This window comes from Leishmania donovani, chromosome 35 (assembly GCF_000227135.1).
Source record: "Leishmania donovani BPK282A1 complete genome, chromosome 35".
Classification (NCBI taxonomy): domain Eukaryota; phylum Euglenozoa; class Kinetoplastea; order Trypanosomatida; family Trypanosomatidae; genus Leishmania; species Leishmania donovani.
The window spans coordinates 1,213,348-1,236,365 of NC_018262.1; the positions used below are offsets into that span (position 1 = coordinate 1,213,348).

General features: G+C 58.6%; 5 protein-coding genes across 5 annotated transcripts; all 5 read right to left on the reverse strand.

The window, feature by feature from the left end:
• Positions 1–2,621: 2,621 nt before the first annotated feature.
• On the reverse strand, positions 2,622–6,290 carry LDBPK_352990 (hypothetical protein, conserved; the record flags this gene model as incomplete). Its single annotated transcript, XM_003864830.1, has 1 exon — positions 2,622–6,290. The coding sequence occupies one exon, from the start codon at positions 6,288–6,290 to the stop codon at positions 2,622–2,624; it is 3,669 nt and encodes a 1,222-aa protein (XP_003864878.1).
• An 838-nt stretch (positions 6,291–7,128) lies between these two features.
• LDBPK_353000 (hypothetical protein, conserved) lies at positions 7,129–10,419 on the reverse strand (the record flags this gene model as incomplete). Its single annotated transcript, XM_003864831.1, has 1 exon — positions 7,129–10,419. One exon carries the CDS (start codon positions 10,417–10,419, stop codon positions 7,129–7,131), a length of 3,291 nt encoding a protein of 1,096 aa, XP_003864879.1.
• Positions 10,420–11,807: 1,388 nt separating this feature from the next.
• Positions 11,808–13,487, reverse strand: LDBPK_353010 (hypothetical protein, conserved; the record flags this gene model as incomplete). Its single annotated transcript, XM_003864832.1, has 1 exon — positions 11,808–13,487. The coding sequence occupies one exon, from the start codon at positions 13,485–13,487 to the stop codon at positions 11,808–11,810; it is 1,680 nt and encodes a 559-aa protein (XP_003864880.1).
• A 1,236-nt stretch (positions 13,488–14,723) lies between these two features.
• On the reverse strand, positions 14,724–15,869 carry LDBPK_353020 (hypothetical protein, conserved; the record flags this gene model as incomplete). The annotated part of the gene is made up of 1 exon (XM_003864833.1): positions 14,724–15,869. The coding sequence occupies one exon, from the start codon at positions 15,867–15,869 to the stop codon at positions 14,724–14,726; it is 1,146 nt and encodes a 381-aa protein (XP_003864881.1).
• A 4,200-nt stretch (positions 15,870–20,069) lies between these two features.
• On the reverse strand, positions 20,070–21,506 carry LDBPK_353030 (chaperone protein DNAj, putative; the record flags this gene model as incomplete). Its single annotated transcript, XM_003864834.1, has 1 exon — positions 20,070–21,506. One exon carries the CDS (start codon positions 21,504–21,506, stop codon positions 20,070–20,072), a length of 1,437 nt encoding a protein of 478 aa, XP_003864882.1.
• Positions 21,507–23,018: the final 1,512 nt, after the last annotated feature.

A 23,018-nucleotide genomic window follows, 5' to 3' on the forward strand; every position in this document is an offset into this window, starting at 1 on the left:
CCTCAAGAGGGGATCTCCCCCGTCGTGGTGGGTACGCAAGAAGGCGGGTGGAGGGGGGGGCAGAGAAAGAGGGGTACGGGAGAGGCGAAACATCTAGGATGACTCGATCCCTCGACATCGAGCATGAGCGGAAGAACACAACAGGGGATAAGGAGAGCATCAATGGCTGGTGAAGGATATCGCGTGGATGGCGGAGAGTACGTTGACTCCTTCCGCACCACCACATTGTTTTGCGTCCATCCTCCCCCCTCTTTCCTTCACATCAAAATAGATATCGAAAAGCGAACATCAAAGGCGCGCTTGCACAAAGTCCACAGTGCGTCCTCGTGAGAAGGGTACCTCGGTCTCCGTTGGAAAGCTAGGGGTACGAGCAGAGAAGGGGAACGTGCGAGCACACACGCACACTCACGCACGCACGCAGGAACAGAGGAGCGCAGGGGAGAGTGCTTGATCGGTGGTAAAGACAACACGTAAGTGGAGGTAGAGAGCCCGCAAAGAGGCGTGCCAGTGCGGCATCGGTGGATCTCGAGCTGTGAAAAAGATGCAGCAGGCCTGAATGTCATTGGGTAACAAAGGGAATGAGAAGGTGTGAGAGAGGAAGAGTGGGGGTGAGTGGCGCTGCGTGGTCGCCATCGCTGCGGCTCACTGACAGTACGATCCCACGCGAGCCTCCGTCCACCTCTGCCCAAGCTGGATGCACGTCACTTGTGGTGCCCCTTCTCCTTTCTTCTGTCGTTGTTTCCACCGTAGTCTTACACCGTCTATGCTGCTGCGCGCCATCGCGAAAACCGTGGATTGAGAAGAGAGGCAATTTCAAGACGAAGGGCGGTAGAAATCAAGGCACCCGATAGGACCATGAAGAAAAACGAAGAAGACACCGAACGATGCGGTCGCTGCAAGCGGCAGGAGGGCACCAGGGAAGAGAGGGATAGAGCAGATGTGGCAGGCAGCGTGCTGCACCTGTGACGAAGCACAAACCAGAACAAAGCAACGACAAAGCAAGGGAGGGGACGATGGCGCCTGCGCAGGTGAGGTGGTGTGTGAGAAGACAACGACACACACTGCTCAGGCAAAGATGTCGACAAGGACGAACAATGCGTCCGTAGCAAGAACCGATGGACGACGCCAATAGCGAAAGCGAGATGTGCGTAGCGACAGAGGAAAGGGGGCGCGAGGAAGGCGAGGTCAAGATAAAAGAGGAATAAAACGAGCCCAAAACGATGGAGGTAGATAATCCCACGGACACTCCCACCCACTCCTGCATAGACACCGGCACACCGAACCCAGACAGCCACACAAACCAATCGCACGATTGGGGCAGCTCGACGATGCGACGACAGAAGTGTGTGACACATTCCAGGGCCAAAAAGGAGCAACGCGGCAAACAACGTTGCGCCTCTTCTCTTTCCATCTTACCTTACTGGCTTCGCACATGGTGAGCACGACAAGATGACCTTTGCACCCGAAACCCTGCGCAAAAGATAAAAACGCAGAAGGGCCTGCGCGCAAACCATACGTCACCGACGTGACGTGAGAAGCCAAGAAGACGAGGAAAGTGGACGGATGGAAGAGGCAGACAGACAGACAGGCAGTGTGTGCCTGTGCGGTTGCCCTCACTGGTGTGGAGACTGCACTCGAAACAGAGAGGAGAGGCGCTTCGATCCAGGGAAAAGAAGAGCTCTGGCTCTCAAGGCAGAGAGTCACCTGCTGAGCGCAATTGGAGGTGCAACCGCCTCTGCAAACGTTAGTGCGTGCGCTTTTCTGTACATACAGCCACTGCAAAAACGGCGCATGTGCTGCGAAGACATCGAGAGGGAGAAGGAGGAGCCGGAGAGCAGCGGTGCCTAGATGTGTGCGCAAGAAGGCACCTCAACTGGAGTGAGCATTGAGACAGAGAGACACGTGTGAGCCGACAGCGAGAGAGGGAGGGGAGAAACAAATGTGCCAGAACGGGACGAGAAGGTAGGGAGCTGTATTCACACGCCGACGAGCACCCCCGCGCGCATGCATTTACAGACGACGGCGTCTGCAGGCATCACCTAGAAGTCTAAGCAGAAGGAGCCGATGGAAGGTCAGGCCGGCTGTGTGCAGAGGCACATACAAGCAACGAGAGCGATGGCTTGTCGATGTACAGTGCCGGAGACGACGAAGAGATCGACGTGGCGGGTAGAGGCGTCTATATACCGTCGGTTAGCCTCCCATGGACAGCCACACGTGGGTCGACGTCTTTTGTCATCTCAGTTCTCATTTCCGCTTCGAAGGACGTCGGCTCGCCAGGCATGGGCGTGCTCGGAGGGAGGGAGGGAGAGACAAAGAGCTGGGAAGAGGGGGAGAGGGGAAGGAGTCTCCTCTCCATACCGACGCAACAACAGCCACCGACACCGGCGCAAAACAAGAAGAGGACACCGTCTTAAACGTTGACGTCATTGGCCTTTGCTTAATTTAACACGCCGAGAAAGGAGAGGGGACGGCGGAGAGAGGTACAGCGCGAGGAGTACGAAGCGAGGCCATGCGGCAGAGGAACACGGGGAGGAGTGCGGTCCAGCGTGTGACGAGGTGGCGGTGCCTCCCTTCTTCTTCTGCAACGACCGCCGTCCAGGCGTCTGAGTGTCAAGGAACGTTCACGTGCCGCGCTGCGCATCTGCCACCGCTGCCACGTTCCTTTCTAGGTCCTGCAGAAAATGCCGCACCGCGAACTCGACGTAGTTGGACGGCACGTGTGGGGCGTCGATGGCCGGTGTGAGACGCACCTTGCTCAGCACGTCGCACACAGCCGATTGCAGGTCCTGGCGAATGCGCGTCACTGCCAATATGTCCTTGTTCCCGTAGAGGTCCTTCGGATCGTAGACGGCCGTGTCGCTGAAATGGCGATAGAAGACGTTGACGCTCATGTTATATGGGGCCATCGCCGTCCCTTCAGCACTCTCCGCGGCCTCCGCGTCCGGCAACAGCGTCGTAATTTGGTGAAACCACATCGCAGGGATGAAGAGCATGTCGCCTGGTTGCAGGACAACCACCTGCGCTGCTTTGCAGGCTGCAATAAGGCGAGGGTAGCGCACGAGATCCGGCGCGTCCACATTCAGTACCGCCGAGGAGCTGCCCGTCACGTACAGATTGTTGTACTCGCTCGGCGGGAACAGAACCACACGCTTCGTGCCGACAATTTGGCAGAGGACGTTGTCCAGCGCGTCATAGTGCGTCCAAAGCTGCAGCGGCGGGGCACTCATGCGCAAGCAGGACTGATGCAGCCGTGGCCCAATGTACTCCTTCGCGCCAGGTGGTAGCACAAAGTCCGTGCCCAGTGCCGGGAAGTCCGTCCACAAGTTGGAGCGCTCGTTCTTCATGTGAGCCGCAACGGAGCGGTAGTACCACGTCTCCCTTGGCGTCCCACGGGTCGTGCGAAAGCGCTTTGTCGCGTCCTCGACGTGCTGCACCAGCTGCGCTAGCGTCACGTGACGGAAGGCAAAGTTCTTGCGCACAAAGTCCAGCCGCGGCGACCCCTCGCTCACGTGCACCGACACCGTAGAGTTCCCTTCGGCCTCTTTTAAGTACGCTGAGGAGCCCCAGTTGGACAGACACGAGCCAAGAGGGACGTTGCGGAACACGACGGGCTGCGCGGCCGCAGTAGCTGCCTCCAGAAACGCGGCTGCGCTGTAGTGCATCACCTCACGCACGGCAGACCACGGCTTCGAGAGGAGTTCGTCGTACGAGTACGCGGGCTCGTGTGCAGTGGAGGTTGTGGCGCCGACGCCCTGCCCCACATTCGCGTTGGCAGTTGGTGCAGTGATCGAGCGCCACGCGTTCTCATCGACAGCGTCACCGAGGCAGAGCAGCTTCGGCTTTGCGGCGAAGGTGCCAAAGGAGAAGCAAGTATAGCCGCCACCAACTACACCTACCACACCTTCGCCGAGGGCAACGCAGGAATGGCGCGACCACCATGGCGCATCTGTTGGGAGCGACACCGTGACGGCAACGGCTGCCGCAGCTTCACCGCCTGTGCTGCTACTGAGGAGAGAACGTGGGACTAGCAGAGCTGGCGGCACGCGGGATTTCTCCGTCCAGCTGCTGCCCCCCAGCACGAGGAGGTAGTCCTGGTGGTTCACAGTGACGGGAGTCAGAGAGTGGGAGTAGCGGCCTTCACCAAGCCACACCGGCACGCGGGACCACTCCTTCGTGGAAAGCCGCAGCTGCCACAGATGCGGATTGCACGCATCCTGCCCCAGCAGGACCCCGCCGGAGACAAGTACTGTGTCGGACGAGAGTGCTGTGGCTGCGGCCGAGTGCAGCGGAGGCGGCGAAAGGCCGCTCGCCGCGGCGCAGTCCAGTGCCTCGTAGGAGATGCTGAGGCGGCGCATGCACACAGTAACGCGGAAGCACTCCAGCGCCGCCGCGGCGTTGGCGCCCGCAGCTTTGCCGCCCACCAGCAGAAGTGTCGCCTCATCTCCCGTGCTGCCGAGACTCACCATGCTGTGGCGATAGCGAGGGGATGGGCAGCACCAGCGTCCGTTGTCACAGTGTACGCTCAGCGCCCTCCAGCGCGCCGTAACGGTAGTGCCTAGGCCAACCGTGCACGGCACATCGAGAGTGAGCAAAAAGGCGTCGTTGGACGGCGTAGACGGATTCGTGCGGCCGCCCCAAACGAGGAACGTGCGCGGGGCCACGCGAGAGAAGGTGTGAAACACCAACGGTGGGGGATGCGCTGCGCGGGCAGTTGGTCCAGCTGTCGTCGTGCCCTCGCTGTCCTCGCTGGCGACAACGACACGCAGCTCCCCCTCTTGCAGACTGTGCACGTACACGGTACTGACGCGCTGGTGTTGCTTACCCGCGGCAAAGCCGCCAAAGGAGACGAGGAGACGGTCACCGTTGGCTAGAGGCTCGACTGCCACGCCGCCGTTGCCCCAGCCCTCGAACCCGTAGCGCCCCGAAGGCCAGTTGTGCAGCTCGACCTTGAACCGCTCCGCGCTTTGTGGCAGAGACTCACTACCCTTGCTGCATGCCACACCATCAACCGAGTACTCCACAAAGGCTGTGTGGGCAGCACAGCCGTTCGTGGCTACCGAGTCCCACGCCGCGGGCGTGACTGCCATGGTGACGCCGTAGTGCTCGCACATCTCGCTCCACTCTTCGAGTTCGTCAAAGTCCTCCAGGGCCTCCACCCGCTTCAGTTCCGCGCCAGACAAGCAAAAGGTCGAGATGCGGTAGAAGTTTCCCCACCACGCGCGACGCATGCCTGCCGCGTATGCACGGCGCGTCATGTGCGCCCCGTCCGGGCAAGCGTGAATGCCCAACAGCGGGCTGCTCTTTTGGCGCAACGAGTGTTGCATGACACGGCCGAAACTGTCGAGAGGTGATACCTGGTCATACGCCATGAAGACGGCATTTGGGAAACTTGCGGCGAGGAGCGCGAGCAGCTGCGCCGCATCCTCACGCGGCATGTACTGCATGACACACTCAGCATAGATGATGGTTGGGTTCGTCGCCGCGAACCCGGCGGGGCCGTGCTGCTGGAGACGCGGCAGCAGCTCCGCCGAGGCGATGCGGAGATCGACACCAACGGCGGCGTAGTGAGGACTGCGAATCGGGCATTCCTCGCTCTGCGGCATCATATGCCAGTCTGCCGGGAAGGTCTCCGGAGGGGCGGCAGCCATGAGTGCTGCTTTCGACTTTAGCACTGCGGAGAAGTCCACGTCTATGAAAAGCACCTCCCCTCCGGCAAAGGAAACGGGTGTGGACGGCGACGGGCACGACGAAGACGCTGGCACGCCAGGTCGTTTTCCATCGACATTAAGAACGTCTACAGAGTCTAGCAGGAGTCGGAAAGCCAGCGTGTCATAGCCAGCTCCCAAGGAGAGAACCTGAACAGGCGGAGGGCGCGGTGCGCCCTCGTAGACTGCGGCTCGTCGCTCCGGGGCTTCCAGATAGCTCTGGACGAGTCGAACTACAAGATCTGTCATCACCGCCATGCGCAGGTAGTAGCCGCGGTTGACCAGCGGCGAGCGCCGTGACGGCTTCTTTACAAAATGTCGCAGAAACTTGTCGCGGATGTACTTGTGTGCCACGGCAGAGCGCTTGCTGACGACGCTGTCGTCGTTCGTGTGTTGCACTCGCACGTCAACGCTGCCGTCGACCACTCTGATCTTCTGCGTCACCTTGCTCACTTTCTTTTGCTTCTTACGCGGCAGCGCTGCCTCGTCATCAGTCGACTCGGAGAAAGCTGAAGGTGCCGGCTCGTGCTCCTCTATCGAGGCCTGTGGAGGCGCCGCCTCTGCCGGTTTCGGCTCGCTTCTCATTGATTATGACAAACCAAATGGACCGTGAGAGCACCTGTGCTTCGCTGTTGTGGTCTGTTCTGTGCTTAGCGAGGGGCGCACACCAGCAGCACGGCCGCGCGCACAAAGAAAGGAGTCACAGCTGGCACCGCGCGGCGGTTCTTTGAACTAGATCGACTCTGCGCAGTGCCTACCAAAGCAAGAAAGCAAGCAGCTAAAGAAAAAAGCGAGAACGGGAGCAGCTATCCACAAGAGTACACAGTGCGGGGCTGTCGGGGGGGGTTGGAGGGAGGTCTAGAAAAAGGAGCGAAGAGAGTAGAGGAGGGGCGTCGGTAGTTTTGCGGCTGTGTGAAGATCGGCGGCTCCTGAGACCGTGGGGGAGGGCCCCATCAACAACACAAAAAAAAATCAGTGTCTTCAGCTTGTCAATCGAAGGCAATGATGCGAGCAAGCTGCGCCATTGCGCCCCCGTGGTGTCCGCAAGTGCACGAAAGCTCAACGCGCAAGGATCCACTTGCGCCGCCGAACGTCACCTCGGTGTGACATCGACTGCCTCAGCACAGACAGCACAAAAACGCCTGATACCCGCAGGCTTCCGCAAGGGAAACGCTGATCGAATAGCTAGTGGCATCTGTGAGGGTGTTCACCACAAGAAACCATAACCAGATAGCGCTCGAGAGCACGGGAGCTATGCTTGCGTAAAACGTGGACGGACATCAAAGGAGACCCACACCGCTGTCCAAACAACGAATGCGCGCCGCTTCTTCAAAAAAAAAAAAAACGGTAAGCCTTTACCGCTTGCCGATCCCCACCCCCTCCCCGCTCCACATCCGCCTCGACAGCGACACCTCTGTCCCCATCACCTGCACATGGGCTCGTCGCTCTCGACGTCGTGGGTGCGGCCAACCATGTGGTCATCCATGTCTCGCAGCAATAGGTCTGCTTCTTCGGCATCCACTTCGCCGGCCTCCTCCGCCGAAGGGCACGAGGGAGTGTCGCCATGTGCGGGCGACGAAAACGCCGCTGCGCCATTGGTGGAAGCGCCCCTGCCCGACTCCACGTCTGCTGTAGTCAGCCCCTTCCACTTCAGCACTGTCTGTGCCAGCTCCAGCTTGCCCGCCTTGAGCAGCAGACTACTCAGAATGATGCTCGTGTTGCGGCTCAAGGCGAATCCCTGCTTCTCCATCTCGGTCAAAAGAAACGCCACTTTCGCATGCTCGCCAGCGCGGGCAAAAGCGCTGACGCAGGTATTGTAGATGAGGGGGGTCTTCGGCAGATTTGCAGCGTCCAGCAGCTCCTGCAACTTGACGGTGTCTCTCAAGCGCGCGTAGATGCTGTACACAGACTCGACGTCTCGCACCCGGCAATCGGGGTGCGAGAGCAGCAACGAGATGTACCGCTGCATCTGCTCGGCGTTGCCGATGTGACTGAAGGTGGACGCGACGGTGGCAAGCAAGCGACTGCTCAAGACGACGGTGCTGCCACTCACCATTTCATCCACCAGTGCCTCGGCCTCGGCGGGCATGCGGGCCCGGGCGTACGTGTTAAGCAGCACAACGTAGCCGAACTCCTCCATCGGAATCCCACGCTCCTTGCGTTCCTCCACAAGCTCCAGCAGGTGCTCGAACCGCTTTGCCCGGCCGTAGCCCTCGAACAAAATGTTGTATGTCACGGCGTTCTCTTGAAAGCCCTCCAGCTTCAGCTTTTCGCGCACGGCCTCCATCTTGGCCACGTCCCCGCACTTTGCGTAAGCGTTCATGGCTTGGTGGTACGTAACCAGCGTCGGCACAGCGTTTGTAGACTTGGACATTTCATCGAGGATCGCCTCCATCTCGGTCAGGCGCCCCATCTTACCCAGCATGTCCACCACCGTCGTGGCCGTCACCGGATTCGGCGGCACCAGCTTCATCATTGTGTCCAAAATTTCCTGAACTTTCGCCATGTTGTTGAGCGTCATGTACACGTCAAGGAAGCGATTGTACACCGGCATCGTCACAGTCATCTTGCTTTCGAGAAGGCCCGCCCAGCACTGGTCCACCGCGTCTGCGTCGCCGAGTCTCTCGAACGCCGACGCGACGTCGGCGAAAAAGAGTGGCGTGTGGATCTGGTTGCTCCCTAGCGCCTTATGCACGTATTCGCGGACCCCTTCCCTGTCCTGGAAGTGGGCCAGCGAAGTCACGATGACGCTGAAGAGCCGCTCATTCAACGGCACCTGCTTCGTCTCTATCTCCTTCAAGACAGCGTTGAACTGCCCGCGGTTGCGGTGCTGCGTTGCATTGCGCAGCAGCACACGGTACACGTTCGCCGTCTTGTATGGTAGCCGCGCCATGAAGGCTTCCATCGCGTCGGGCCGGTCGTTCATTGCGTAGTAATTCAGCACCTCTGCCTGCACTGTCTCGTTGACGAGGAGGCCGTACTGCTCGGCGTCACGCACGATCGCGTCGCCGCGGACGATGTCCTTTGGGTAGCAGCGGAGCATTTGCACAATGAGCGACGGACTCATGTTGTAAGTGGCCCCCTTCTCCGCCTTCCGCTTCGCCTCTCGGAACAGCTCCTCGACTTTGGCGTGGTCGCTGAGCGCATGAAACACGCGCACCAGCGTCGGGTACATGGAGCCGTCCACCTGCATGCCTCGGCCGCGCATCTCTGCCAGATACTTCTCCACGAGCCGGGGATAGTAACGGTCCAGGACACGAAAGACGTTCTGGTACGTTTGCGTCGTGTGGTACACCTCCTTGCGGGTCATTTCTTCTTTCAGGGCGATTACTTCTTTGACATTGTACGCGTGGGCGTACCATCGCAGCATCTCATCGTAGAGTTTGTGGTCCTTCACGGCGCCGGCCTTGTCGAGGAGATCAAAGCACTGGCGCATCTCCTCAAATCGCCCCAAAACGCCGAAGCCGCGGAGCAGCGACGACGCGAAGAGAGGAGGGAGGTCGTCCATCGCGTCATTCGTGATGGCGTCCTCCACCATGCGGCGGAGGTGCCCCACCTTTTGCAGTATCACGTCATCGCCCGTTTCGTGGTTGCGCGCCATGAGCTCGCTCGATTTCGCGATGATAGCGGAGTCACCCGCCATTCCCAGCGACACGCGGTTGAGCTCGGCACACAGTGCCGCCTCGACCTTGTACACATCCGCCATCGACGTCACGCTCCTCTCCTGCAGTCGCGACCGTGCAAGTGCGCCGACGGCGCTGTCGGAGAGAGTGAGCTGGTGGTCCTTCGCAAGGCGGACGACAGAGTGCAGAGCGGCACTGCTGCCGCGACTCGCGATTGTCGCGTGCGACACCACGGCGTGCAGGTCGATGCCATGCCGCCGCTTTGCGATGACGTCCTTGATCACTTGCTCGGCGAAGTCGACGACGTCGTTGAAGCAGCCGGTCATCCCCATACCGTCCAGCACGGCACAGTAGTCTTTTGTAGTAACCTTTTCTTTCGGCACCGTCTCCCACAAGGCGACGCTCTCGTCTCGTTGGCCACTGAACTGATACGCCAGCACCGCCAGCACTTTCATCTCGTCCTGCGTCTTTAGCTCCTCGGCCATGCTGCGCATCAGCTCCTTGGCGCTCTCTCGCTTGTAGGACTCGTACAGGTACCGCACAAACGGGAAACTGATCTTGAGCCCATACTTGCGAAACCGAATAGCAGCGCGAAAGAGAAGGTGGGCCATGTCGCCCTGACGGAGGTCGACGCACTCACGCATAAGGCTTTCCATGATCGCGGTGGCGTCCTCGGGCCGCATCTCTTGGCGCTGCAGCTTCGATTGAAGTGAAATCATGAGGTACGTCACGGCGTTCCGGAACTGGGCGATGCGGCGCCGCGAGTAGAGCATCGACTGTCGGATGTGGCGCGCGACATGGCGCGGCTTGCTCGACAGCACAGAAGCCAGCGCCGCCTCATCTTCACTCGAGAAGGGTCGGTAGTGCGACGCCGATCCCGAGGCCGGAGCGCGCAACAAAGTGCTCGAAGCTGCGAGGATGGCGTAGTGGCGAGCACCTTCGAGTCCAACCATTGCTGTCCCAGACGACGTGACAGCAGCGGTCGTGCTGGACGAGCTGAGCAGAGAGCGCACGGATGCGCGCAAAGGGCTTCCGCCGCGTAGCCGCCTAGTCAGGAGCACCTGCGCAGCAAAGCAGAAAGCGCGCGGCATCCTCAATACAGCGCGGACTCAGCTCTTCAATGATGGAGTGCGCTGGTGGCTGCAATGGGCAATTTGCGAAAGGAAGAGATTGAGGGCCGAGGAGGTAGAAGGTGTTCAGTCAGAGGTCAAAACGTGAAGATGCAGCCAGCGTGGCGACAGGTGCGTGTGCATGCCATGGTCGCGGCGTGAACCGCCACACCAGACATAAAGTGTGCTAGGGAAAGGGGGTGGAGCATTGCAACCGACCAGCCACACGAATTTAACGTTGGCACTCTCTCGATTTGCATGTCTTTGCGAGCAGCAGTAGTGCTTCCCTTTTTTTTTACGGCGCCACTTTGGTCGGTCAGCGAGAACCGCTGCGTGAGATTCAAACGCGATTTTAACGACTGGGTAGCTCATCCCAACCTGCAACACCTACGGCGCGTGGACGAGCAAGCAGTCGGCTCTAGAGAAGATGAGGGGTTGCAGAACCCCACGCATAGAAACAAGAGGTGAGCCGGCCCTCAATTCTTTTGTTGGGGGGGGGGATTTGCCCTTTCGTTTTGTTGTCTCTATGTTCTTTCATAGGACGGAGATACTCAAGATGGTGAGGAGTCAAAGCAAGACTGTGAAGGTGAAAACGGGGTAAGACGCAGAACAACAAAAAGAGGAAAAAGGCGAGGGAAGGAGGGTGGGGAGCGTGTGCTAGCGAGAGAGAGAGGCAAGAGAAAAAGATGCTTGACGGAACAGGTAAGGCATACCAACAACGACACCCAGCAGCCGCTACGACGACGGAATAATACACCTCGCAAGATTAGAGACGCTGCAAAAATGAAAGTAACCTTTTTTTTCCAGCCCGGGGGAGGGTGGAGCTGCCATCCACGTGGGCCCACATGACACAGCACTCCAGAAACGGAGAGGGAACGCGGAGGACACAGAGAGCGGGAGAGACATATTGTACACAACATCGCACCACACCTACATACCGAAAAAAGGGGAGCCAAACAAGCTAACAAACAGCCATGGCAGAACGGAAGGCACGCGAAGAACATTTACATTATGTGCACAGCTCACTTGTGAGCGTACTCGAACGTGCGCCTATGAACGCATCACAGACATCGACACTCTCAGAGGACATCACTGAAAAAAAAAAACAGCGACAGGGTGGGCGCAGACGAAGAACGCAAAACGTCTGTCTCTGTCTTACCACCACACACACAGAAGGGGGCAACTAAAAACAAAAGAAAAACGAAACAATATCGCCACTCCGTCGAGCGCGCACACGCATGTAACGTGAAAACGGCGCTTAGTCCCTTTGTGTCGGCGGGCAGGCAATGCTTCCCACCCGCAAGGACACCTGTCTCGCAGGGATGTGATCACCGTTACCCTCAACAAGGGAAGCACTCGACAGGCCATGTCTAGGTGGGCGATGACGTCATGGTATGAACGGACACCTCGAACTCGCGCGCGCCCTCCGGTGCCGACGCATGCGTGGACGGCACCTCAATCATCATTTCGTTGGTGATTACAGGGGCCTCGCCTGAGGAGGAATAGTAGCGGTGCTGCAGAATCGCCTGCCCCATGCGGCGACCCGGGTAGTAACTGTCGTCGTTCTCTTCCGACAAGTCGGAGCCGCACCAGCGGGAGCACAAGCACCTAATGAAGAGGCGTCCAACGCCCAGCGGATGGCCACCAAAGCCGTGCACGGCAGCTGTAAAGCCATTGAAGCTCTCCTTACTACCGAAACAGTCCTCGTACTTCTCAATAAACCCGCCACCGTTTTTCTCCTCCCGAACAAGGGCCTCGTAGTGCATCGGGAACATGTCCCGCTGTCCGCGCACCGCGGCGACGATGAACTCGTTGTCCATCCAGTCATTAGAGTTGGGGGATTCGAGCGCTCTCTTGACTTCCTCGCTCAAGATTGTGAAGCTCTGCGTGCAAAGCAGCTTCTCAAAGAAAACGCTCGTGCTCCCCAGTACCCTCTTGTCGCGCTCGTACCCGCGCTTCCCCTTCAGCACGATCTCGCCAAAGAGAGAGGCGTAGTAAGTGAGAAACAAGCTACATAGGTCGCGCACCGTCTGGTCCTTTGGGTGCCGCATCCGCAGTATAGACAGCCCTGTCCGCAGCGCGCTGAGCTTGCCGGAGTGCGGCAGATGATCTCGGGTCTCGTTCTGGTAATCGACGCGCTCGCAGACGCCGCCGGGGCCGAGGTGGACGGCCACGACCGAGTCGAGTGGTACACGCGCCACTTGCGGTAGCTGGGACGTGAGGATGCCGACCAAGTACGGCGGGGGCGCGGCCAGCACGTCGAGCAGCGAGGTTGGAAGAATTGGAATAAGAATGTGCATCCAGTCGAACGGTGCAACCAGCGCCTGCAGCGACATGACGACATTCGACACAATGGAGAAGTTTGGGCCCACGATGATGATGTGCTTCTCCAACATCAGGTCCGCCAAAACGGAGAAGAGATCGTCCATGTTAGGAAAAATGAAGAGCATGTCGAGCGGTGCCGTGTCGATGAAGGAGCAGAGGCGATCATAGGGGCGATTAAAAGTCAAACCAAGGTCGAGCGGAGTGTTGAACATGCCTCCCGACGGCGGCGTGGGGCACTTGCACAGAGCCTTCACGAGTTTCTGTCCTCCCTCGTGCCCATTTGTGACGAACAGGTAGGCGAGTCGGTAAAAGAAGTTGCACCACGGGTATGGAGAGATGGTCACAACCGCCTCACCGTTCACAAAGGCCGTCGTGTGTCCATACTCGCGAACGCCTTTGCTATCTGTCAGTACAAACGTGTAGCTAAGCTGGTCCACCGTGTACGAGGTGCCGGAGTTTGCCATTGCGAACTTGCCTAAATTCGGGTATCTCAGTAGCGACGTCGCCGGCGTGTACGGGTAGGACCAGGAAATCTTTACCACCTCCTCCCCGCTCGCGTGCCGCTCCAGCCGCATTACGAGGAAGCAGTTGATGCAGCTGTGCTCGTTGCCCTTGTTGTAGAAGATTTCTGACTTGGAGGTGAAGGCAGTCTCCTTCTTGCGATATCTCACGAAGGACTCGTTCACCTCGTGGAATTGGGAGCCCTCGTCGATAACGGTCCCCATGGCTTCGCTTCTAGAAAATTAGCGACCGCTGCAAAACAACAAACGAAAAAGAGAAAGGAAAAAGAACCACAAGCGCATCCGACAGGGGTGGGGTTTCGCACCACAAAGCCCCTCGGATGGAGGATTTTGGAACGCAGCAGCACGGGCCACCGCCGAAAACAAAAACCGAAGGCAAGGTGGTGGTGAGGGGGCGGGGGAGAACTGCTTCGTGTGCCTTTCTCATGGAGTCGTAGCCCCATGCGCACTCAAAGCCAATGAAAGGCGCTCCCCTATTACGGCGCGGCACTGTCGCGACGAGCCAACCTAGAACAAACAAAGGCGGTAAAGACGAGAAGAGGGCACGCTGAGAACCAAAAGGCAGTGGCCAGCGGCGTAACGACAAGGTGGTTGCACGTTGCCACTGGAAAAGCCTATGCTGCGGAGGGTGCCCTTTTCCGCCGTGATTGATTCGCTCGCCGCCTATGCCGCCCTCACACCTCTTGCCCTTCTTGGTTCGTAGCCCCTCTTCGTTTGTGCTCACAGTGACGGCAGATGCTTCTGCGCCGATTCTCTTGCCGTTTTTGTGTCGTTCGTGAAGGACGATCAAGATAAGCCCACCTCGCGCAAGGGCATGTACTTTTTTTCTTCGCGCAGAGATGGTGAGGGGGGAGGGGGTGGAAGGGGATGAAAGGCGAAGGCGAAAGAACAGAGAGCCGCCGTGAACGGTACAAGCGCGCGGGATCATGGTTGACTTCAGTGTCACATCGACGTGGTATGCGTTTTTTTTTTGTTTTTATTTTTTGGTACTGCTGGTACGTGAAACAACCAATGACAGGCAGCGCATGCACCGATAAAGGGGAGAAGTCGCGCACCAGTTTCTCCCTCTCTACTTGTGGTGCTCAGGAAGCGGGGTGAAGTGAGTGGAGAAGGACATGGTCGAAAAAACATCTTCCATGCCGACAGCTCTGCATCATGCGCTTTTTTTTCGGTGTAGGGGGTGATACGTCGACCATCACAGCACCACGGCGACGCAAGCGCCACCGTCTCCACATTGACAAGCAAACCAGAGGACCTGTGAACAGGCTCACGGGGAGATGCACGTTTCACAGCGCTTCCGCTAGCTTGAGGGAATAGAAGAAAGGAGGGGAGGGGGTCTTACCTTGGCAAGGGTCTATCTTCCCTTTCTCACCCCCACACCTTTCCGCACACACACATGCACAGACAAACGCTGACGCACATGCTACGCTTGGCGGAGGATCACTTAGCAGGAAGCGCTTCTTGGGCTGCGTCCTTGCTTGCCGATGAAGAAGAGGAAGATGCCGGGAGCGCGAGCTTGAGCTCCCTTTGAATAGCCTCGATCTGGGCCTCGAACTGCGTGTTCATGGGGTGGTCCTCGCGCCCCCGCTCGAGCAGCGCCACCGCCTCCTCCGGACGGTTCAGCTTGTGCAGCGCGTAGGCGCCATGAAGGTAACCCTGTACATTTCCAGAGGCTTCGACCGCCAACTTTGCACACTCAGCCGCCTCCGCAAACTTCTTCTGACGCACGAGCAAACCCGCTTTTAGTGCCAGCAGCCCGCCGAGACGCGATGCCTCTTTGGCGTGGGAGATTCCGGCATCAACGCAGCGAACGGCGTTACGCATGTCGCCGCAGTGCAGGTTCGCCATGGCCATGCCTGCAGCCACTTTAACGAACATTGTGATATCCATCGGCTCATATTCGTCCTTGGATGCCATAATCACACCGTCTGCACGCTGCTGCGACGGCGAGGACGCCTCGCTGTCGCCAGGGGTCCGTCCACCAGGTTCAGTGGGCGCCACCTCCTCTCCGGACGCCGACGTGCCATCAGCAACTTGCACGCTTGACGTGGCCTCGTGCCCCACCGCTGCTACCGAAGATGCTGCCTTGGGCACATGGACTTCTGGCGCGGCAGACGCGTGGACAGCTGTTTTGGCGGAGCAGCCATTGCGCTCCACCTCTTCAATCATCGCACGGAAGTTGTCTGGAAAACTAGACACGAGCTCATGTGCCTGCTCACCAGCCGATAGCGCGGAGGAGTTGGGGTACAACAGGTAGCTCAGGGGCCGCTGCGCAATCACGTCCTTTACGCCGTATTCAAGCAACAGCTTGTTGAGGTGTGGTGCGATACTCGGAGTGGGGCTCTTGCTGTCGATCTCCTGCAGGATCTTGTTGCCCAGCTCGACAATAATATCGCGCGACGTGCTCTCCTCCAGCACCGCGCGCTGCTGCTCGAAACTCTCCTCCAGCACCTCTGGCACGTACTCCTTCACCCGCTCATCACGCGTCTGGGGCTTGCTCCACAGACTCGTGAAAAAGTCCGTCTTGTTCACGCCAAACCTCAGCGAAGGGAGAAGCGCTGCGAGTGTCCCGCTGGCTTTGAACATGATGATGATCTCAGGCCCTCCAGTGCGAAGCTACGCTCCATCTATCTCTGCGTGTGTGTGTGTGTGTGTTCGGAGAGGAGAAGCATGACAAGCAAAGATTCAGCAAAGGGTGCGCTCAAGTCGGGGAGTCAACATATCCCTGATACCTGTACGCGATCGAGTATCCCTTATTTTCTCCCGTCCAGCTCTCCGCGTTGGTGTCTGGAAAGCTGCGGTGGCAGGAAGGAGGCGATGGACAGAGAGCCGTATCCGCCTGTACCACGACGGTGAAGAACACCGATTCGCGGTTGCGCGGAGGCAGGGCACCAATAGGTGATATCCGTTACGTTCTTGCGACTGAGTCCGCTCTCGCACAAAACACTACTTCTTTTGCATGAGTACGAAGAGAAGGGGAGAGGAAGGGAAGGAACACCACTGCCTGGCAGTTGTCGTTTTTTTTTTTCACTGCGTTTTGCGTGATTGGTGAAGTAGGCGAGCAGCCGTGCGACTGGGACGGCCAACGCGCCTCCATCTCTAACTACGCCACGCGGTAGAGGCACCCTCATAGAGGCAGGCGCACACGTGTGTTGTTCTCACTCACCGCTAGCAGAGAACCTGCTGCTCGAGGGCGCTTCATATCGTGAGCCCACTAGAGCACTTAGCGTTTTCTTTTTTTTTTTTCGCGAGTGACCTGGACTCTCATCTGTGTCTTGTGAGGTCTCACTGGGCTCAGCCACCGCCTTTTCCCTGTGCGTCGATGAGACACCTCACGGCACCGTCGATGAGCGCGTTCGCGGGAATGCGTGCAGACAGTGGCTGCGCGAATACTTAGGCCGCCCACTTAACACTTTGTCTCACCGGGAAAGGCTGCACTCATACCTTTTGCGACTGGGCCACTGGTGCCCGGGGCAGAAAATGCGCACTGGTCATCGCTGTCAGCAAGCCAGTCCAGCTCGCTGTTTCTGTGCGCATTTTTTTTTCCGCAAGCGACGCTGGTATCCCATCGAGATTTCGAGCTTCCATCATGAGGAACGTGAGGTAAAACTCGAATGCGACGTGGCGCTGCTGAGCATGGGCCGGCAGCTCCACCGCTGCGGAGAGTGGCGCGACGAAGAGAACAAGACCCGACATCGGCAGTTAACGGCACAACGGTATCGCCGAAATCGCTCACTGACACGCGAGCCGCTCCCTTTCCATCCTGAACCATCGCGTGGTGCAGCCCTCGATGCCTCAAGTGCAGTGAGCAGCGCGCCGTGTGGCTGCTGCTTTATGACTTTCAAGCCGGACGTCTCAGTGTCACCGGGCAGGATTTGATCCTGATCACCGTAGCGCCAGACACCTGCCGAGCGGGCAATCCAAAGAAAAGTGTTCGGCACACGAAAAGGGACTGGAAACACCTGCAGCGACGCAGCTCAACGCGTGAGCCTTGTGCATGACTTTCTTCCGCGAGCGGCGAGACCTTGAGGCCGGCGCGGCCGTGTGCTGTGTCCCACGCATCTTAGCAAAGAAGGACGGCGGAGCGCGGCCGTACGTGGGCTTTCCAGTGCCCGAGAGATCGAGAGGAAGTATCAGAAAGTCACGCAAAGGCAGAGAGCGCGAGGGAATGGAGGTGCAGCACGGTTGCGACGAGAACGGCACCATAACACAAAGTCAAAGGTGTATACACTCGACACGCACATGGCCCCCTTGAAGATGTGCACGTCATATGTGAGCGACTTGACATTATAGCTCACGCAGATGAGGTCGGAGATGCATGCAGGCACGACACGGCTCTGCTAGCGCCACTCCAGTGTTCTGGCGCAGCTCATGGCCCCCGGCGGCGTTGAGACCGTGCTTCTCTTCCCACTGAGCCGGCGACTCTACTACTTCGCCTGACGCAGTCGTGGACGCCCCCGATAAGGGGATCCGTTCCCACTCGAAGAGGCGGCCACAAACGCTTGCGATGGTTCACACAGTCAAATCCAGGTGCGCCGTCGGCAGTGAGTTCTGTCATTCCTCTATGTGTCGGCCAACACGAGAGGACGCTTGGTGGCAACTGTGGCGGGCATCGTAGTCGCTTACAAAGTTGCGAACCACTCCGTTGGCGTCGCCGCCGCCGATGAATGCGCGGCGCCCGCCGCGGCTGACGTTCGTGTGATGAGGCAAAGTGACTTGTACCGGCATCACCCGTCTGAGCCGAACCCACCTCTGCGTCCCTGCAGACGATCCGCTTTTCTGTCCCTTTACGCTTGTCGTCCTTCAGCGCGGGGGTGGCCGCACTGGCTGCCGCCGGTGGCGACGGGGTCCTGTGCGCTTGCCCTTACTACCTGGTCGAGGCTGCAGGATCTTCCCACGCGTGACAAAGATTGCAGCCTCCATCCCCTGACTCACCGGCACATACAGGCTTGACTTCTTGGGCTTGCTGTGCAGCAAGTCAGCCGGCCACCGAGTCGTCACCCGCGTGGCCGGAGGGTCGTCGCACATGCGCAACGGCGACCAACAAGCCAGTAAGCATCTCTTGCAAGGGACACCCCAGAGCACTTTGCTCGGAACCGCGGTGCCAGACGACGAAAAGCATGTGCAGGTCCCAGTCGTCGTCATCGGGACCGAAAGGGCAGAGCTTGCGGACGGTTTCCTCACCGCCTCGGAGGCTTTTGTACCGTTGACGCCGTTGCTCACTGTGGAATCAAGCCCGTGCGTCAGCAGCATCAGCTTCACTGCGTACACTTCCACTCGCAATCACGAACACCTCGACAAAGAAATTGACAGAGACCAGACGGGCCCGAGAAGTGCACCTGCAGAAGACCTTTGCGCCGACTAAGAAGACGTCCGGGCGATGCATACTCAGTGAGCAACGTCGAGCTGCGGCACGAGCGAGCAGGTGGTGTCGCATCTACACCGCTTTTGTCGACCCTTCAGGTGGACGCCATCGCCTGTCGCGACGCTGCGGCACACCGCACCGAGAGCCTCAGCGCAGAACTGAATATGGGTGCCTTTACCCTCTCCTCCCACTTTTCCCCTTTGTCAGAGGACGGGGTGCGACGGAAACCAGAGAGGGAGCTCGGCAAGAGGGAAGAGGTGCGGGGCCAGAGAAAGGACGGAGGTGGCCCATAAGGCAGAGATATTCGATGGCGCCCGCAGAGCGCTGCGCTACAGCATTGCGAGCAGCTGAGCGGGCTTGTCAAAGAAAGAGGAGGAAAGAAATGAAACAAAAGTTGTGTGTAGTGCGAGGCAGGCGGAGAAGCACCAGCACATTTTACCTCTCCGCGCACAACCACATCAAGACCATGTCTCAGAAAAGGAAAGCCACACCCCCAGTTCGCGCCTCAGCTGGGGGGTGGGGGGAGGGTATGACCGCAGACGAGGGAGGGGGAGAAGGCGGCCGGGACACCACCCGGCTCCTCTGTCACTGGATCTGTCATCCTCTCTCTCATACCCCTCCCCCTTCCCTATGATTCGGCTACATGCCGGCGAACCGCACCCGCACCCGCACACACACACACACACAAGCGCGCTCACGTGGCTTCGCTGCCTTTGTTTGTTTTTGGCTCCTTTTTTCTGCACATTACGAGAAGATGCTTAGGTAATAGATGTGAAGGTCTGTCGTGGTGGCGAGTAAGCGGTAGATACGCATGTGGCAGGCCTTGTCCTTTGCAGGATTTTGGAAGAGAGAACAGGAAAGGAAACGGGAGAGAACAGAAGAAACCACCCAAAACAAAAGGCGTCAAGAAGAACAGCGACCAAAAACAGGCGCACGCAACACCCACAACGCGTTAAAAACGATGACAAATGGGAACGCAGCGATGGATTACACCGTTCGCTGTAACAGACGTGACGAGCAAAGAGAACACGAGACCTGGAGCCCCTGACACGCAGAGGGCACGATTGCGTCCGAGCGGACGCGCAGCCAACCGCGCACGTGCACACAGAGGCAGCGGGCGTGTAAGTGATGGCGAAGGGGAACGGAATCGCCCACAGCAAAGATGTCAATGAAAGCGGAGAAGAGAACCCCCAGTGCACGGCAGCACCGGCCGGGAACGGTAGGCATAAGCCAAGTGTGCCAGACACTCACACAAACAAGCCATTCCGCCTATTGCCCGTTACTCTTCGAGTGGAGAGCGCCATGGGTACGCTGTTGCGCTTCTCAGTCTCACTCCCTCACTGTCATCCTCCCTTCGTCACTGGTCTCGAAACGGAGGACCTTCTGAAAGACTCGTGCAAACAAGGAGGAAAAAAAGGTCACTACTGCGTCGCACACTCCACCTGCTGCGCGCCACTACCATGCGTGCTTCCCGCCGGGCGGCGAGAGTTGCCACCGCCGCCGCCGCTGTAGCCACCACTCTCTTGCGAGGCCCACAGGCTACGCTTCTGCTCCTCCAGCTGCTCGCGAGACTCGCGCAACACCCGTGCCCTCACAGTGTTGCCGGGCGACGCGTCAGCGTCCTTTTCAGGTTTGCCGAACGCCTTCTTGATGTGCGCCTTCTGCTCATCGCTCAGCTTGTTGGGCATCTTGAGGTGCGTGAAGATATAGACATCACCGCGCTCGCCGGAGGTGCCAGGCAAGCCCTCTCCCGTAACCTTGATCACCCCTTCTGGCTTCAAAATCTGATCGGCCGATGTTTCCACGTTGACGGTGCGGCCGTCGAGCAACTTCAGCGGCATGTGCAACCCCAGAAGCGCCTCCTCCAGCGTCACGTCCTTGTCAACAATGAGGTCGTTGCCGCGACGCTGAAAGACACGGTGAGGACTTAGCTCGACGTGCAAGTGCATGTCCGCTGGCGGCGCGCCAGGGATCGTGCCGCCCTCGCCGCGCACTACAAGTGTCACATTCGACGGCACCCCGGCTGGGATTTCAATGGTGACGTCCTGCGATACGGTGCGGTAGCCCTTGCCGTGACACTTGTGGCATTGGTCCTCCGGTTTCGCCACGGTACCGGTGCCGCGGCACCGCGGGCACTCAGAGATCGTCTGCTGCACCATGCCGGGACCCATCCGGTGCTGTTGCACAACGTGTCCGGAGCCGTTGCACTGGGTGCACTTAGGTTTCTCGGTCTTGCTTTTGGTGCCGAAGCCAGTGCAATCCGCGCACACCTGCGGGCGGTTCACGCGCATCGTCTTGGTCACGCCCTTGTACACGTCTTCCAGCGTCAACCGCGTCCGCACCTCCAGCGGCTGGAGTGTGGGCGTCCCCTGACGGCCACCGGGGCCGCCGCCAAACATGTCGCCAAACCCGCCCATCCCACCCATTCCCCCGCGGAAAAACTCGGCAAAGATGTCCTCAGCAGAGCGGCCACCGGCGCCAAAGCCACCCATGCCTGCGCCGCCCATGCTCGGGTTCGTGGCCGCCTCGGATCCGTACTGGTCGTACACCTTCCTCTTCTCGGGGTTACTAAGCACCTCGTAGGCCTCGGCCACCTCTGCAAATTCCTCCTTGTTACCGCCTTGATCAGGGTGGGTCTCCAACGCGCGCTTCCGGTAAGCTTTCTTAATCTCCTTCAAGTCGGCGTTTCGGTCGACGCCGAGCATCTTGTAGTAGTCCTTGTTGCCACTCGAGTACAAACGGGCAGGGGTTGTGGAGGAACAGAAGGTGCTGGCGGCGCCAGGTGCGGCAGAAAGCGACGCGCCCGCACTCCAGGCGCAAGCTCTGCGCGCGGTCGACGCGGAGAGATAGCGGAGCATGGCCAATGGCAAGGCTCTATAGAAATCCAGAGAGAGATCGCGACGAGAGAGTGTACACGTCGGCGTCTTTCTAAGCGACCGCACAGCGGGTCCAAACAGCGCGAGGAGAGGGGGGGGGGGTAAAATAGACGTTGATGTGAATCTTGTGAAAGGCGAGAACGCCAGATGCGAGAAGCGGCCACGACTCAGAAGCGCGTCGCGTTCTGTCCTTCTCTCTCCCTCCTTTGTCGAGTGGTCTCCTTTGGTTTCTGTCGGTGTGAAACCACCACGCGTCTCGCCACCGTTTCGCCGTTCAGCACCGGCAATATCTAAAACGTAGAGGGCTGCCGTATCCTCCTCCTCTTACCAGAAAAGCAAAAAAAAAGAAAAAACAGCCTTAGCCGTCACACGCAGCACACACACACACACGCGTGGCAAACGGCGGTGCGCGTCTGTGATAGTGGCAACGGCAGCGCGTGCGCGCGCACACACACACACGCGCAGATAAAAAGTGCACGAGAACACGCTTAGATTCAAGCTATCAATAACGCAAAGAAAAAGGAACTGAGTGAGACGAGACAGAGAGGGAGAGAGAAACAAAGAAGGGAGGAGGAGGAACAATCGAGAGGAGACGAGAAATGAGGAGGTGTGTGCCTGCGTGTGAGAGAAGGGAGGGAGGGTGGGGCGACTTCGTCCAAAAAAAGAGCGATGGATGCACGGGAGTGAATATGTCGGCGTGAAGACCGCTGCCGCTGCGGCTGTTGCTGATGTGCTGGCAGGCTGGGCGCAACAGGGACGCTGACACACAAAAACCCACTGGGGCGTGTGCGGTGTGACCTGTTGCTGAATTTGGGTATGTGTGTGTATGCGTGTGCGCGTACGTATGAGACGCTTCAATCGCTGAGGACCTGGGGGTGAGAGGGAGAGAGGGGAGAAAAACAACAACAAAAAAAGGCCTTTTTCGCGGTTGTTTTCTTTTGTGCCGTGCAGCGAAATCATGGAGTGACACTCGGCGACGCAAGAGGGAGAGAGCCGAATGGAGAGTGTTAGACACGGGTAAGAGGGTTCAGAGTTGGCGCAGAGCAATTTCACATCTTATGCACGGTGAAGCGGGCATCCGGTTCGGCGTGCTTTGATTTTCGCTCCTCTGCTTCTTCTCAAGATCACGGAGGAAAGGAGACTGTTTTCCTCCTTCTTTTTTTTGTCGCATATCGCGGCAAGTACGCTGCTGCACATCACGGGTGAGAGTGCACAGTGAAGCTTTAGCAGTACACGAGCAGCAGCCGTCCAGCAAGAGATGCTGCTCACACTGAGCTGGTTGCTTGCATGTCAGAGAGAGATCTACAGTCGTCTCATATCCTCCACGTACGCTACCCGAACCAACTCACTAGCGGCGATCAAAGCACAAGTGCGCCCACACGAGTCGTGCGGGGTGTGAGTGGGACTCGGAAGGGGGAGAAGGCCATACTGTGTAGGCCAACAGAAGCAAGCGGAGGGGCTGCCCAACTTCACGAGAGATACGGAGACCAGCAA